The sequence below is a fragment of the Prunus dulcis genome, chromosome 1 (genome assembly GCF_902201215.1).
Source record: "Prunus dulcis chromosome 1, ALMONDv2, whole genome shotgun sequence".
In the NCBI taxonomy this organism is placed as follows: domain Eukaryota; kingdom Viridiplantae; phylum Streptophyta; class Magnoliopsida; order Rosales; family Rosaceae; genus Prunus; species Prunus dulcis.
This window is the reverse complement of record NC_047650.1, coordinates 20,721,912-20,738,808: the sequence shown is the minus strand read 5'-3', so window position 1 is coordinate 20,738,808 and position 16,897 is coordinate 20,721,912. Positions and strand designations below refer to the sequence as shown.

Here is a 16,897-nt window from a genome sequence, read left to right as displayed (position 1 = left end):
CTGAAATCTTACTTGAAATGAAAGAATGTATATATATCAAACCTGAAGTGGATGTGGAGTCAGCCGGTTCTATGATTAAACATCTCAACTCAGGAATTTTTTGTTATTCTAGCGTACGAGAAATTATAGAATTATATTAGAGTATGGCTATGTAGTATAACTTGTACACTTATATAATATGGAGGTAGACGACAAGGCTGATACAATGCATACAAAATTAATTTTCACCTCATATTTGAGTTAGATTTTTACCATGAACATTTCATATATATGCTTCATATCCGACAGCTATGATATGATTGAATCAGGGTTTAAATTTTGATGCATTTGAGGCAAAGATAAAAGAAGATAAGTAGCTAGAATCCAACTCAGAAACATTGCTGTGGTGGGGGCCGAGAATATTTCAAGCAGTGAGTTGAGACAAAATGAAGACCAACTGAACTACCCCAAATTCTAAACGATGCGTTTTAAACACTGTAGAGTGGTCCAATGCTACAGAACTTGGAAGGTAGGGTAAAGTTTTGAATTTAGCCAATCAACTGGGTTTCTGGGTTTCACCTAAATAACATTGAATAATGGAAATAATACCTTATTATTTTCTGAAGGTATGGTCTATGTCCTCTATCTCCGTACACCATGATGGAAAGTGTTTAAAAAAATCTAAGAATTCTACTTTTTTACAGCATATTTAAAATTACCGTCTCCAGTTATAAAACATGGAAACGCAGCCAAGGATAAAAAAATCGAACAGAAAGTGACAGAGGCATTTGGATCACAACTATTTGATTGTGACCACCGACCACCACCACCACCATCGTGCCTTCATATTCACCTCTTCCATCATCAATCCTAGTGGACCACTAAACACAGATGGCTACCTAGCTAGCTAGCTTTTCTGTTTCTGTTTTTTTTTTTTTCCTTTTTTTTTATTTTAGGCCCAATAAAAAACGCAGATGGCTTTTCTCAACCTGTCAAACTCGTACGTGAGAAAAAGAAAAAAGAAATCAACATCTGTAGCTGCTAGCAGTTGTTCATCAGCAGCCCACGGGGGGCTCTTTGTGTTGTCAATTTTGGAATAATTTCCATTTCATAACCCTCATTGGATTTTTTTTATTATAACCAAATTGGTTGCTCTCCAGTTTGTGATGTGGTACATTTGTAATGGGCTTGGTTTGATGAAATCATGAAAAAAGGGTTTTTAAGAATGTGGTGATGGTTGAAAAAAGTATGCTTCCGATGTTACTCCTCATGTATGCTTTTGCTTCTTTGGTGAAAATCATGACTTATACTCACAGTTTTGTGTTTTGCTTGCACTAGGGCTTTCGGGTTCATGCCTAATAATCTGAACATGTCGTTTCCAGTCTTAATTCGAACCTATTTAATTATCGTCGCAGAATATACTTAATGCTAACTCGACATGTTTACGAATCATTTTATATTCAAATCGGCTTTAAAACTTGATATTAAGATATCTTCAGTAATTTCTAAACCAAAAACCTACACTCTTGTACTTCTCATTAAACCAAACCTACACTATGCTCTTATCCACACTCTTGACATTTTTTCCCTTTGAAAATGAGGGAGCAAAGCACAGAAAAAATGGTCAGATTAGAAAGCATGTATGAGGCCTAGAATAGTAGTCGATAATGGAATTTGATGTCACAGCCAGCTTAGCTTGATAGCTTGTATGTGTGTAAGATTGTAAATCTTGTCACTTTCAATTATAATTCACAATCTAGGGTTTTATGAAGCTCTGAATGCGGTGGAGGGTGGGGACCAGCAAGCACATTTGATAAAAAGGAGGAGGAGGAGGAAATCCAATGGACACGGTTGAACAGAGAGTGGGCCCCCACCTGTCAGATTTATTTCCATTTTAGGGCGAACACCATCAACGTCAACCAGAATGATACGTGGACCTCTTTCCCATTTGGGCACATGTCTTTAAGGAAGTCACGTCTCAAGTGGGTTCCTCTTCTAATTCATCTTCATTTTCAAAAACACTGATCCAGTTTCTTTGCTGCCCCCTTTTTTTTTTTACTCTCCTTTCAAAGAAGTCACTATTCTTTTTTTGTCTCTCAGTGCACCCATTAATAATTCAAAGTCTCTTTATCTTTGAGTCTTTCTTTGCTCTTGTGATCAACAAGCGTTGGTAAAAGCAACAAGGAAGAAATAAAGAACGAACTATATGCTTGGCTTTTGCATCTGTTTAAGAATGTTATCATATCATCACTTCAAAAAGAAAAAGAAGAAAAATGAGCGTGTTAGGACCAGTCACCCACTCGTAAGTTGGTCAGAATTGACTGACTAATGTGCTCGACTAATTATAACATATAGCTAACTATAAAAATGAGCGTGTTAGTAATCATTAGTCTTCCATTTTGTTAAATTTGGAGAATTTATTGGGAATCCAATATTCAAACTAAAGCCTAACAAGAAATTCCAATAACAATAACTTGTTTTGTGTGTGATTAGTCAAATCCATGTTAGGTAATTGGCCGGCTAAGGACACGAGCTATGCACTAGAAGATGGGTTAATTAGGCATAATCATTTACTTAATTAACCTAGTAACTTCATCTTAAAAGGCATAACCATCTAAAAAACTACTCAATGTGGAGACACTAACGACTTATAATGTATGCACATGGCTTGCAACCCTAATCTTATCTATTAAAAAAAAAAAAAAACACAACACAAAGATACATATATGAAACCCAAACTCTCGCTTTTGCTTTGAGGCAACTCGTGTGTGATTAACCAATCTTGGAAAATTAGTGATTTTTCAACATCAAAAACCCTAATTTCCAAAAAGACTTTCCCTTTTTCCTCCACAAATTTGATGGTTCATAAGCAAGACAAAACTGTGGCTACTAGAGAAGGCAGCAAGACTAGCTAGTATCTTTTTTGGAAGTGCATGCTGCCCAAAGCTGTAAATTAACATATGAACTAACCTACTTATAATTATAAATCCAGAAAATAAACATAATGTTTGATCGTCTCATCATGATTCATGTGGTGGTTAATTTGGAGATTAATTTAGAACCACAATTAGGTTAATTTGATATCTCCATCATAATAATATTAATAATTGTGAAGAAAGCAATGTTGTGTGAGGGGAGCATGTGCGGTAATGGGCCTTTGCAGAGGAGGGGCCATTGCAGTTTAGGGTTAACGAACTGGAGGTCTTCACTTATGAAAAGGAAAGTAACTTAATTTGGTTTGCCTTTTGTCTACTTTAGGTCATCTTCAACCACCACAAATGGACAGAGCAGAGCAGTAAGCCAACAGCGACCCAAATATCCCCCCATTAAATTATGTCAATTATTTGGGAAAGCAAAGCGTGTTATCTTCTTACACTGATAATCAAAAAGGCTTGATAACCATTTCAATTTTAGTTTTTAGTTTTTAGTTTTTTTTGGTGCTAGAATATAGAGGAAAAAAGAAGGAGAATGGAAGTGAGAATGAGTGTGGCGAAAAAATTGAGAGGGAAGATGAGAAGGGAGGATAGTAGAGAGGAGTAACAAAAATGAAAACGAAAATTAAAAACTGAACTCTATTTGAAATTGTTTTCACTTTCAAGTTTTTGTTTTCACTTTTATTTCTCCTCTCTCTCTCTCTCTCTCTCTCTCTCTCTCTCTCTCTCTCTCTCTCTCATTTTACTTTATAATCTAGCACAAAAAAAGAAAATAAAAAAACTAAAATTGAACTAGTTATCAAACGAGCTCAAAGGTTAAAACACATTTTAAAGAAATTTCTGTTTCAAGTGGGTTTAATTAAGTGCATTTTGTTTTCATAATTACTATCTAACTGTAGTTGCACTTCCCTTTCCAAGGGTCCCAAGTTCAAACCCTCATTTCCCATTAATTTTTTATTATTATTAAAAATGGACTAATTAAGAAAATGAAAACAAAGGAGAATATGAGGTTAATAAAATAGGTAGTTAACCCTCACTATAAATGTGAGGCTCAAACCGAGGAGAAGCTAAGATTTCAAATTGGGCTGGAGTTGAGAATTAACTGGGTTAACTGAATAAACTTTGAAAAAGAAAACTTGGGCTCCAAGAGAGGCTAGAGGCCCATACAGGCCCTTCAACCACTGGGATCAGCATGTTCATACCCAAAAATAAAAAATGAAAACTCAAAGCATGTTTGGGGTCATACCGTAGGGTAGTAGAAAAGTATAATTGACCTGAGATCAATGGTTTCAAGTTCGAAACCCCTAAGCGACAATGTGTGAGAGTAAATTCCTCTCCTCCTTCCTTCCTACCCCTAAGATCAGTGGTCTCTAGTTTCACAAAACTCAAAGATAATTGCATATGATGCTCTTTGGTCAATCATTTCATGTATTGTGTTGAAATAGAAAAAGTCTCATCAGCTCAGACAAACATGATTCAGACGATCAGAGTGAACAACTTATAAAATGGTTACATCGTGGAAATAGAAAATACTTTCATATAGCAGCATGATTATTTCTCTTCAGGGGTACGAGAAAAATACAAACAAGAGACATTTTGATCTCTCTCAATTTTACAAGGGCAGTCAACTCCTTCATGTTTAATAACAAAGGAGTGCTAAATCTATGCAGATAAAATTACCCCCACCAGCTGGATAGGGTTTCTAGTGAGGGGCACCAGCAGTTGAGCCATCAGATATAATCTGAAACATGCCCTGGAAATGCATATTATTGGCATTGCTGCTGCCATCAGCAACCAAATTGGAAATGGCAGCGTCATCCTCCATTCCCAAAACATCGTAGCGCAGTCTAGGGATCAGGGGCTGAGGTGGCCAGATTGAACTGGACTGCCCTGCGTGGCTCAAACCAATCTCCCCCCGAGATGCTGGTGTCGATGACAGAAGAGAGAGAGCACGATTGGATTCAACGTCGCGGTATAATCCATTGGCGAACATCTTGTTGCTGTTGCCTGAATTTCCCAATGCAAAGTTAGTACCAACAAGTTGTTGAGAGGCAGAAGGTTGAGAGAGCATGGACTCAATGCTCTGTTCACACGACAAAGATCCCGGAAATAAGTTTCTTCTCGTCTCACTTAACTGTGAGTGGCTATGAAGAAGCACATCATCATTCTCTGCTTTCATAGCCCCACCCCATGCAGAGTTCATTACAGCATTTGTTGGACACACTTGTGGACTACCAAATTGTAAGAATCTTGTGCCTGTATATGAACGCATTGTACTTCAAGTTAAGCTAATGAAAACAATTGCAGATATCTCATCAGGACTATGGAAAATGTGAAATACACTGTCCATGAACACAACATTCCCAATTAAAAATCCGAACCTTGGTAACTGGAAAGGAATCTTCCCAAATTTGAGGACATGGGTTCTAATTGAGGCTTCCTTCGGCGTTTGTTGTGTCCAGCAAGACGTCTTCTGCAGCTTCTTTTTCCTTCATCAAACTCCTCTAATGAATGGAACCTTGGTAATGTGATGAAGAATGTCAATATATATACATATACATAAAGAAGGCAACCAGGATATGTGGAAAGAAGAGTCTTAATTAACCCACAAGAAAAACTTGCCATATGGTAGCCATCTTTTTTCAATGACTAAGCATTATGCCTATACATAAACACTAAGACATCTAATCGGGTTTTGAGGTCACCAATTCCACGTAAGACTAGTTTGTAAGAGAATGCGTCCAACTCTCATATGCTAGTTCAAGATGCTCTATTTTTTGAATGCAGGACGGTTGGATTATACATGGGGCAAACCAACAAATACATTTTATTAGGCAGAGCAACTTATGAACATAAATAAGTTGAATTATACTTCTGGTCCCTTAGTTCTAATTTCAACTACTTGACCTTATAACTTGCACAATTTTTTGTTGTGATCAGATATACATTTTCGTCACAGTAGTTAACATAAGATTATTTCTTCCCCCTTTACCTGCTGCATTGCTGGCAGAACCGCTGTTCCTGGCCCTTGATTGTAACTTTTGAGGTCTTTGAATGGAGCTCACATACTTTATGGCGTCGATGATAATCCCTGCATTCACTAAGGTCTGAATTGCACCCATCAACCAAGCATGATGCAATTTGGGCTCCATTATTGGTTCTTCGCGGTCTTTTCAAAGATGCAGCACTCGAAGATGACTTCATCATAGAGACCCCTGGATGCTTCAACTTGCCCCTTGATCCGTTCTCCATATTGCCCAAGTCACAAGTTTCAAACTTTATCAAGAGATATCCTCTAGTTTTATGTATGCAGTCCTAAGCCAGAAGCAGCATGAAATTGGAACAATCTTTAATATGCCTTCTCTCCAGGGCAACCAGTTTCCAAAATGTCCTCAGTAATAGCCAAAAGAAAAAGACTCTTTGGAATGAACACTTTCTTTTCCCCTAAAATACATTTGTTCTTTTACGCATCACCAAAATCCAAAAGTACTGCTGCATAGAGCATTGGGTTCCCTGTCTTCCTCTGTTCAATATCAATTCTGCCTACCAACTGGGAAGAGAGAGCGAGAGAGAACTTTAAATGAGAAGTTGTTATCCACTTAATGGAAAATACTTCCCTCCTTACGTAAGCAGGAGCTCCTATATTCTTGCCAATACAGTGTGACATGTGTGCAGAAGTTTTTCTTTTTGTGTTTTTGATGAATTATTTTGCATATGTGTCAAACTGTGATTCGGAATATCTCCTTAACGGTAAGAAGGCAAGTAGTATAATTATTTAATTCTCTTCCTCCAAGTTACATATAATTTTGTAAGAAACCCTCAGCCTGGAGATGCATTTTGAAAAACAACTTTTTGCTTATTCAAAAGCTATAATTATATAAGTGTCAGTATGCCACATGAGCTAGCTAGCACTATCATCTCTATCACAAACAGTCTTGAATCCTTTCATTATTTCTTCAAAAGTGTGCCTTAAAAATTTTTCTTCCCTAAACTCTCTCTAAGCAGTAAATTTTGGATCACCATGAAGGCATTAAAGGCAAATCTAGTAGCTAGCCCACCAATATTGACTAATGAGAACCACATGTACACTACAGTTTTTACTGTTTTAAGCCTCTCTTTTTTTCCTTTTTTTTTTTAATAAAAAAGGAAATCATTTTTCAAGTACAATTCCTTAAAATCACAACAAGAACATGATGAGGAAAAGGATTAAAAGATAGAATGATGGGTACCTCAGCCTCTGAGGGAAGCCTGGAAATCAGGCAAAAGTGAAGCACAAAACTTGCTTTAGTTTGATCCCCGCCGTCCAAATTATAGAGACACCCTGAAAAGAGGAAGTAAAACAAGGAAAAAAACAACTGCAAGTGTAATTAAGCATGAAAACTGAAAAAACAAATCGATGTGGAAGAACTTGTGGACATTCTGCAAAAGGTAAACAATAATAAGAAGCCTGGTTTGGAGTTTTGAGGCATCAGTTGTCTGACTGAAAATTGGAGTAAAAGTATATGAAAAGAGAGATGCCTACTAGTAGCTAGCAAGCAGGACAGAGCCGGAAACAGAGAGAGCAGCTTGTTGAATAGATAACTCCAGAGAGGAAAGAAAAGAGAGAGTTATAAAGGGAAAGAAAGAGACCACAATAACTCGAAGGCTCATCTTTTGGTAAGTCTCCTTACCATTTTAGGCTTGCAGCCATTTTCTAAACAAGGCTGACAATAAAATAAATAAAAATGCACAAAGATTAATAAAGAGTGAAAATTTTAAAAAATAAATAAATGCAAAAAAACGTGTGGAAGGGAAAGGGACAGAGTGTAGTTGCTTTCAACTTTGTAGAGAGAGTGAAGTACCAAAAGTGGAATAGAGTGGAAAGGTCAGAGGGACTAGAAAAAAAGGAATTAATATTGTGTTCCATAGCTCACATTCCATTATGTTCCTTCTTGGGTTCTGAGCTCTATTTGACTTGGAGTTTTAACCCATATCCACTAACCAAAATCAAAACCAGAAAAGCAGCAGGTGAGGAGGAGGACAATCGCATGTGCACAAAAGTTGAAACCAATATTATGAAGGATCAGCCATCGGGTTAGAAGAGGAAGCGGATCAAGTTCATGTAATTACCAATAGGGTGTTAGTTCGCCTTTAACGCTTCAAGTAATCTTCAATTCAAATTTCTATGATACTCGTATGTGAATTTTTCTCTCACTCCTTCCTAACTTTGGTATTTTAAAAAAACCTCATGTAATTAAGAAATATGAATATATATATATATATCATTTTTATGTTTTGTTTAAGTTTGAGCACTAAATTGTAATGATAGTTTACGTGAGCTAAAGAGAGGAACCATATTATGACTCATAGTTTAAAATATGAATTTGCTTACGGAAATGGAAACACAATAATGGTGGCGCATAGCAAGCAAAGCAAAGCAGCAAAGCAAAGCCACTGTGCACTCCCACTAGGTCATAAAAAGAAGGGTACTTCTTTCTTCTTCTTCTATTATTCTCACTTGTAAACTTGCAGGGGAGAAGGAGCTCTGCTCAAATTTGACGACCCGAAAACCTTGGGGTTTGGAAGGCAAAGCCCTTTTGTTCAAATTAAAACAAGTAAAATAGAAAACAGATCCTTGCACGCTTGTGCAAACCCCAACTCTCTAAAGAGAGAGACTCCTTCTTCCCCTCTAAAAGTTGATGGTCCCCCCCGCTACTCCGCTAGGTTTATTTTTCTCAACGTTCACATGTTGCCCATTTATGATGTTCATATGTTTTCTTAAGGATACTTTACCAACAATATTATAGTCCTCCTCACCAAAAAGAAGAAAAAGCAATGTTATAGTCTCACCGTCGGTTTAGGTTCCCTTCTTTTCTTATTAATGGGAGTAGGAAATTCGAACTTCAAACTTATTCTAACATAGGAAATGAAACATCACTAAATTAAAAGGTAGTTGGTAATTCAATGTGAACATTAATATACATTTGTATAATATAACTTGAATAAAGTGGTGATTGATGTTTAACGAAATAAAAAAATCTGTGCAAACAGAGTCTAGTCTATGGAAAAAAGACATTGACTTGTAGACTAATTGTCTCATGTTCGAACTCCCATAATACCTTAGTAGTGTGTAAGAAATCCTGCACTCTACTTTTCTTGACGGAAAGTATACCTTGCCATTAGATTTAACAATAACACTTGGCGCAACGTTAAATTTGGGTCTAAAATAGGCTGTTTTGGGACTTGAAAGGGCAGCAACTTGCAAGCAATAGATATGTGTTTACAATACCAAGCGTAGCAGCTGTAGATGAATAAAGGCGAAGCGCTTGAATGGGACTTATTCTCTTAGGTTCCGTTTGGTTCATGGAAAATGAGACTTGGGGATGGGAAATCAATTGCTTTATCATATTTGGTAAGTCCAGACATGAGAAATCGTTGTCTGGCCCTTGGGAAAATAAAGGAGAAAGTGAAGTCATCCTCCCAACTCAGATTTTGTTTTCCCTCATCATGGAAAAGTTTGGGAAAATGAACCAATATCAAATAAACATTTTTCATGACCATTTTGCCCCCATTAACAATTTAGAATTACAATATTTTATAAAATGCAATCTTTTTTTATTTGATTTAATATAGTTATAATTGAAAATTTATACAAACTTTCTTTTTCATTCATACTCAAAACAGACATGGGAAATGAAATAAAGTGATATTTCCCAATTACTTTCCTAGCATTACCAAACGTGAAAAAAGAATATTCTATTTCTCATCCATTGAGAAATGACATGAGAAATAATTTCCCCTTAAATTCATTTCATAAAACAAACGGGACTTTAAGATAAGGTGGCAAAGCTGAATAGGAAAGGGGTCGCGCTGATTAATGAGTGCCTTTTTAGCCTTTAGGCCTCATATCTCCTACCCAATTTGAAGGTGGGTCAATGGACATTAGATACATGATAATACATTCCCTTATAATTTAAACCATCGGTTGTATTAGAAAAAAAATTAAAGAAATTCGCTCTTAGCAAACGAATAAAAAGTAATACAAGCCATTGACAATATACTTTGTTCACTCAAATGCAGTCATATCTAAGAACTATACTATTGTTTGTACATAATTTTAAAAAAATCAAATATTACACAAAAAAACCGATGTAGAATATTACATGATTCGAATTGGAAATTACGAGAGCATTATTCAAATTATAAACGAAAATCTTTCATAAAACATAGATAGCATTTCACCCTATATCCTCAAAAGGAACATTTAACATTATATTTTATCATGTGCTTCGTGATTAGTCAGTTGCTAGAATAGAACCAACCCCTTTCTCGTCAACAAGAATACGTTCAATCCGATCCAGGTGATGCTATTTCCACATTGAGCACCCATAATCAGGCGAATGAAAACAGAGAATATGCCACCCCATGCACTATTCTTATCAAGAAGTCCGAATTTTCACATGAAGATGCGATTCTAAATAATACTAAATTACATATTTTTCAGTGTAAAGCAGAACACGACCTTTATGCCGGGAAAGGAAAGGTGGGGCCACCAGCTCTGCCATCTCTGTGTATAAAAACCATAATGCATGGCCTACTTTCGGGCAGAGAACCGACTTTAAAGGCTTTCCTTGAGTGGAAAGGTGTGGATAGAACAATCAAAATTTTGGGTCCACTTTGGCTCGATGCTCTGTTATTTGCATTTGGGTTGGGTGTGTCCTTCACTTGCACAAACTGCACTAACTTAAGTAGACTATTTAGAGAGAAGTACCTGTCTGGAATGACAATGCCCAAAAGCTCTTCTTAAGCTGCAGACTGGTTCTGCAAGAGAATAATTTGGATAAGCGCATGGTACAACTTCAGCCTTTTTAAGGCCTCAAACAAACAGATCAAGGTTTTGGGAACCTTAGGCAAGCTTTCAAAACGTAACTTCAGCATCTTTTTTACTGCATGCTCATATGCATCAATTAGGCACACTCCCGAAAAACCGAATTTCGCTGAGCTTTCAGTGACTTTTTTTTTTTTTTTGGGGTCTTTGATAGTATAATAAAAACATAATTTACCTTGGACTGCATAATCTTTTGGCTGTCAGAAAAGTATTGATTTGGATGGTTAATCCCAGCATCGCATGATGACCCATGAACAGCTTCAAACGTCAAGGTGCATGCCAGCTGATGCATACATTACCAAGTAGTCCATATGTATTAACTTCGTGTTAGAACGAAAAAAGATGAGCCTGGAACAATTGTTTATGCATGTAGTAAAATTTTCACCTGATAATGTCTGTTTCGCACTTTGTCCATGACATCTCCAACTGCACGGCCGGTAACTCCCATTTTATTGAGAGCTGCTCTCAAATTCTCTTCACTGTCACAGAAAAATAAGAGCCAATGAGTATAATTTGCTCAAGTTATCAAACAAGTGTTTCCAAAAAAATAAAATAAAGAAGCCATGATGAGCAAGTACTGTTTTCCAGGGCGAGGAGATGCGATTAAAGTGTGAGGACTAAAAGAAAATGGTTGTGATGCAGGACGCGTACGACCTAAATTTATTAGTTTCCTAATATATTTGTTCTCATCTTTTCGATCTCTATTTCTTTTCCTCGGTCTCTTATATTCTTCTCTGTTCTATTGTTTGAGTGCTTAATCTAATACCTACGGGCTGTACTACATCAGGTTGAAGTTGATAAGGTATGCTGATGTCATTTGACACTAAACTATAACTTCCCTGTTCGATGGTGTTGATCAACAATGTATACTTTAGCTAAAAAACCATTGAATTATTCCCATGAGGCACTAATATATATATATAGCTGTGGCAGTTCTATCCAATACAACGCATCCAGTAATGTCACACAGGCCAAGTTCAGAGGTTATATCTCTTTATGCCAAGTTAAACATCATCCAGATGCTTAATTAAAAATTTTATAATAGTAATTACCTGAAATTTCGATATGGGCATCCATGATGATCTCCTACACCAGGAGTAGAAGAGATGATTTTTTGACAGGAATAAGGTGTGTAATCCTGCAATGTCCAAAAGTAAACACATTTGATTGTGATCATAACGCACAGCATCATATTAAGTATTCCTTTACAAGTACATCCAAGTGTCTGCTCCTGAGTTTGATGTCTTACTGTTCTTTTGCCTTCTCTTCCGTAATTGTGGCGTATGCCATATGAATATTCTTTGTCAAACCTTTCGGCACCAACCTATGACAAAGATAAAGCACAAAGCATCGAATCAAGGCAAGCCAGAAGGACCAGGAAAGAAAAGCATCTTACTGACATTTTGCAATAAAAATACACCTCATCCTTCTACCATATGTGGACAAATAAGCTGGATTGCTATCTTGATAGCACATAACATGTGCCATGAAATGTTAGATGAAAACTTTGTGCCTTTACGATGATGAAGATTTGGTAGATGAAAGACTTCAAAAACACCACTCACCTTTCGCGAGAACTCAGCTTTCCAAAACGCAAGGGCATCATCCAGCTTCAAGCCAACACCCTACACATAGAGGTTAATCAACAAAATTCGTGAAAAAATAACCAATGGGAAAAACAGGTGCTAGAAAGGCAGATTCATGATTCTTTTGACAAATTATGCAATTTGTCATAGCAAGGTGGTATTTATAAACGTCAACTGACACTTTTCATGCATCAAAATGTGCAGCAAAACTTGAAGATTTAATAATATATCCGAATTCTCCAAAATAAACGTCAACTAATGCAAATCTTTACATTTCCTATAAACAGGTAATGCAACTGTTTACAGCACATACATAAAAAGGGTGAATGACTTTCAATAATTTTGATCACTCGTCACTAACATACATATCAAGACATAAAAAAAGCACCACTTCAACCCAAGCAGTGGTATATGTCAGTGATCAGTATCTGATGTCTATGTAACTATGCACGATGTGTATGAATAAAAAAGAGAAACTGAAAAGTATGTGTTTGGAAAGGACGTGGAAAAGTTAAATTGAACCACATATGGCAATAGTAGGTGTAATCATGGGGAAACATGTTATCAAGGAGTTTTTCACCACATGTGTCTCGCCTCATTGAAATGCTAATCTATACCCACATAAAGACAGGACAGAAACCAGACTGATGCGTCTCATTGAAATGCTAACCTTGAGGAAGAGACCTAGTTGCATTCTACCTCCATGCTTTAAATGATGATCCTCTCTCAACTGCAAATAAGTAGAACGAATGAAACAAGAGAACAGTGAAATATAAAAACTTCAAAAGAACCTGAGAAGAAAAATTAGCAAATAAAATAGACAGATGTGAATAACAAAGCCAGAAAAACATAGAAGCGCCATTCTTTATCCAATTTTTATACCTTTTCAAATAGGTGACGCATGCACAGAGGAAAGGAGCTCTTAGCTACATCATCAATGTCTTTTAAGGAAATCTGAGCAAATTCTTTTGGCTACAAAGGCAGTCAACATAGACTAATCAACTTCAACTTACAATTGATACGTATGGGTAATAGATGTGTTAATACAAGTAATGACCTACCTGAGAATAGTCAGGTCCCAGGTAACTTGAGGATAGGGCTTCAACAATCTGAATGGAAATTAAAGGGAAAAAAATTGTCAATAAGCTAACTTGAAATTATATGCCTATTTCAACATATAAGGTTCACGATCCGATACTCACTGGAGTCAACCGATCCTTCTCTTGTTCTGCTATAGTTGTAGTCCATTTTCTGCAAGAAGAAAATGCAACTTCAGATATTTAGAAAAACCCAAAACCTCTTAGATTTTCCAGACAATACAGAGGAAAGAAATAATACCAAGTAATATCAAGTATAATCAATGAATTTTAAACTACCAACACTTTTTGAATTACAAATAGCCAACAATAACCTGTTTGTCAAAATAAGTGCCCTTGACAGATGACTGCGGAATTGCGTGGCAACAAGGGAAACCACCTATTGTTTAGAGAGAGAGAGAGAGAGAGAGAGAGAGAGAGAGAGAGAGAGGAGGAGTAAATAAACGCAAAATGATATCAAGGATAATCGTCATTTTATGGATATGTGCAAGAACTAATAGAAAGCATCAAATTTAACCTGACTCATAGCTATATATGCATGCCCCTTACTGATGAACACTCTACGACCAGCTACAAGTTCTGGAACTTCTTCAAATGGTACCTTCATGAAGGAGTGGGATAATAAGAAAAAAAACAGAAGGAAAACAAAGAGAAAAATACAAATGTGACTGACATAAGGTGACTTATTAATTTGAAGACTACAAGATCAGGAAGCTCCTTCTTCCCAAAATTTGCAAACAATGCATTAACATATTTCCAACCATCAGAATACAAACCCACATACTCACATGTTTCTTTTGAGTGTTTTTTGACAAAATAAGATTCATGGTGGGAAATCTAGCAAGGGCCGGAGAGCTTATAGCAAGTTAGAATTTAGATGCGTTCAATAATTTACTTTTCTTAATAATTGATTTCATCCATAAAACAACACAAGCAATAAATAGAACCAACTGAATATGTCAGTTTTGTTTCATAGGACCACATTGGACCAACAAGAACATCAGACATGGTTTTTGTCCATACTTCCACATAAACAGAAGTTGGGAGACTCATACCTATACTCCAAAAACTAGATACACTGTCTTAAACAAATAATAAGGAAAATAATATATGGTTGAAGAGTAGCATGAAGCAAAGATAAACACACCTTGAAGAAGATGTCATCAGCTGCAAAAGAAAGAAAAGCAATAAAAGGAGCAAATTAAAATATAGATAACTATGAAGGAAAATGTAGATAAATCACTTCTTTTTTGGTGACGTGAGCAACAAATTGCAATTCCTTTTAAAAAGGTAAATGAACATGCCGAATGCAAGACCTAACAACATAGGCAGACACCACAGTATTGAACATACCACGCAATTAGGATACTTAACAGTGCATCTGAGTGGAATTAACAAAACCCACAATTTTAAAAGTGATGCAAAATTTACTGACTCAAGTATTCAGATACAATAACCAATAAAATCGATACTCTGTCCTACCAGTTGGTGAAGATTGACCGAGGGAACGTGAAACCAGGACCAATTTCTCTTTTACACTCTGTACAGGAAGATAAAATAATACAGTGATTGCAACATATACCAAGACATTAAAGGCTTGAAAAAGTATGAGACTGATACAAAATGCTGAAATGGTCTTAGTTTCAGATACACATTTGTACATATTGAGCTCATGATATCATAAGTATGAGGCATATAATTACCTCGAATTCTGAACTACTAACTGCCTTGTATGGAAGATCAAATTCTGCCATGAGTGCCCTCTGAATTCCCAAAAGCAGAATATTCACATCATCAGAAACTAACAAAATGGACCAATCACTATGCATATTACCTGAGCTTCTTGCTTTTCCCGTTTAAACCGGTAACGAAATAGGGCAGTCTCCATGGAAAGAAACCATTTCCTCAGGTCCTCCCTAAGACACGGATTAAAAGGTAACAATAATAGAATAAGATAAAATGAGGAAATCTTTATGGCACAAACATTTATAACCAAAAGCATTGAGTTCTTACGTTCTGCAATAAACTAGACGCAGAACAAAGTGTGATATTATGTCCTTGTTGATGACCTCGGATGCCTGAGGATGCCTCATATTTGTCTTCCATAGATCAATTGCCTGTAAAAGGCCTAAATGTTAACTTGCGAAAAGCATGTAATAAGGGAAATTGAAAGATATTCAACCTGGAACTATGGTTTTACCAATTTCTCCATTTCTTCAGGTTTCCTTCCTCGTGATAATGCATCAGAAATCCCTTTTAGCACTGCATAAAAAGCAGTAATTGCCATCAATTACTATTTCAGAAAGCATTTCTATTTCTCAGCTCCCAAACAGTTACACTCTAGCAGGCAAATAACAAATCTTTTCCTGCATTTACTTCCAAACCAACAACAGCGACAGTCAAATGTTGAATTTTAAATATGCTCAAAACTCTACGCTTTCAGTATTTTCTACCTTACTAAGAAGTTTATGAAAGAACAAATCCGGAAAATACAATACAACATACAAGACCGTCTACCACTATGATCTCATTGAGTCCCAGGCCCACACTTGTTAGCTCTTTCTTTTCGGTTAATTTTGGAGCCCTAAACGGTGAAAGATCTGGTATAATATATTTAACTTAGCACCAGAAAATGCGTTCACCTTTCCGACATTTTCTGAGGAACCAAACAAAAATTAAAGCAAAAACTGCCCCGAATTTTTGGACAAAATATACTCTTGCTCGGAAACGAAATTTGCAAAAGTTATCGAGAAGGTAGGAATTACCTCGGAGGCGATCGAGGGCGAAAAGCTCGAACTCTTCGAGACGAACTTCAAGGGCGGGAGCAGAGCGGTAGAGAGGGAGGGTCGAGACGACGTCATTGACGATCAATTTTCTCTGAGACCGAACGGGTTCCATTTTGGCTCCTCTCCTTTCTCAGTCCGATGAGCGGGCTCAGAAGAGAAAGTATCTCTAGTCTAGTGGGCCACAGTTGCGTCAGTTCATTATTTTTTACTTGCGCGCCAAAGAAGCCGAAAACAGAAAAATGGCGGGAAATAAATGGGCACTCCCGTTGGGCTTTCTCGTAAAGGTGTACATATGGACGCAAAAGAATTGGGCTTGAGCTGCCTAAGGATCCGTACGATTTTTATTTATTATTTTTTAAAAGAGAAATTTATATAAATACCACCTAAATTATTAAGCTTGTGTGTGATTTAAAAGATACAAGTCATGGTCTAAACTAAACTAATATAATCGTAGTCTGACGTAATTGGAAGGTTTTGTAATTTTTCTAAATCGTAACTCAATCAGTGGTGACGCTGTTATTAGCAGAAGTTAAATAAACATACATGACGCCTTTGCCCATGAATTGCATTTAAATTTTGTTTTTATTTTGGTGAGAATTCCAACTTAGCACCTCTTCTAACATTGGAAAATAATACTCTCGGGAGTCGT

The 16,897-nt window shown here is 36.6% G+C and overlaps 2 protein-coding genes across 2 annotated transcripts; both read right to left on the bottom strand.

The window, feature by feature from the left end:
- Positions 1 to 4,373: 4,373 nt before the first annotated feature.
- On the bottom strand, positions 4,374 to 7,611 carry LOC117615068 (squamosa promoter-binding-like protein 18). The gene is made up of 5 exons (XM_034344062.1): positions 7,435 to 7,611; positions 7,142 to 7,233; positions 5,905 to 6,462; positions 5,294 to 5,430; positions 4,374 to 5,168 (listed from the first exon to the last, which is right to left on the bottom strand). The coding sequence occupies exons 3-5, from the start codon at positions 6,162 to 6,164 to the stop codon at positions 4,615 to 4,617; spliced, it is 951 nt and encodes a 316-aa protein (XP_034199953.1). The 5' UTR covers positions 6,165 to 6,462; positions 7,142 to 7,233; positions 7,435 to 7,611; the 3' UTR covers positions 4,374 to 4,614.
- Positions 7,612 to 10,137: 2,526 nt separating this feature from the next.
- Positions 10,138 to 16,511, bottom strand: LOC117613863 (probable DNA primase large subunit). The gene is made up of 19 exons (XM_034342468.1): positions 16,228 to 16,511; positions 15,663 to 15,724; positions 15,476 to 15,579; positions 15,297 to 15,378; positions 15,166 to 15,225; positions 14,945 to 15,002; positions 14,610 to 14,629; positions 13,980 to 14,063; positions 13,777 to 13,841; positions 13,568 to 13,616; positions 13,427 to 13,474; positions 13,248 to 13,337; positions 13,036 to 13,095; positions 12,345 to 12,404; positions 12,029 to 12,103; positions 11,832 to 11,917; positions 11,165 to 11,258; positions 10,955 to 11,062; positions 10,138 to 10,712 (listed from the first exon to the last, which is right to left on the bottom strand). The coding sequence occupies exons 1-19, from the start codon at positions 16,358 to 16,360 to the stop codon at positions 10,695 to 10,697; spliced, it is 1,356 nt and encodes a 451-aa protein (XP_034198359.1). The 5' UTR covers positions 16,361 to 16,511; the 3' UTR covers positions 10,138 to 10,694.
- Between the last annotated feature and the right edge of the window lie 386 nt (positions 16,512 to 16,897).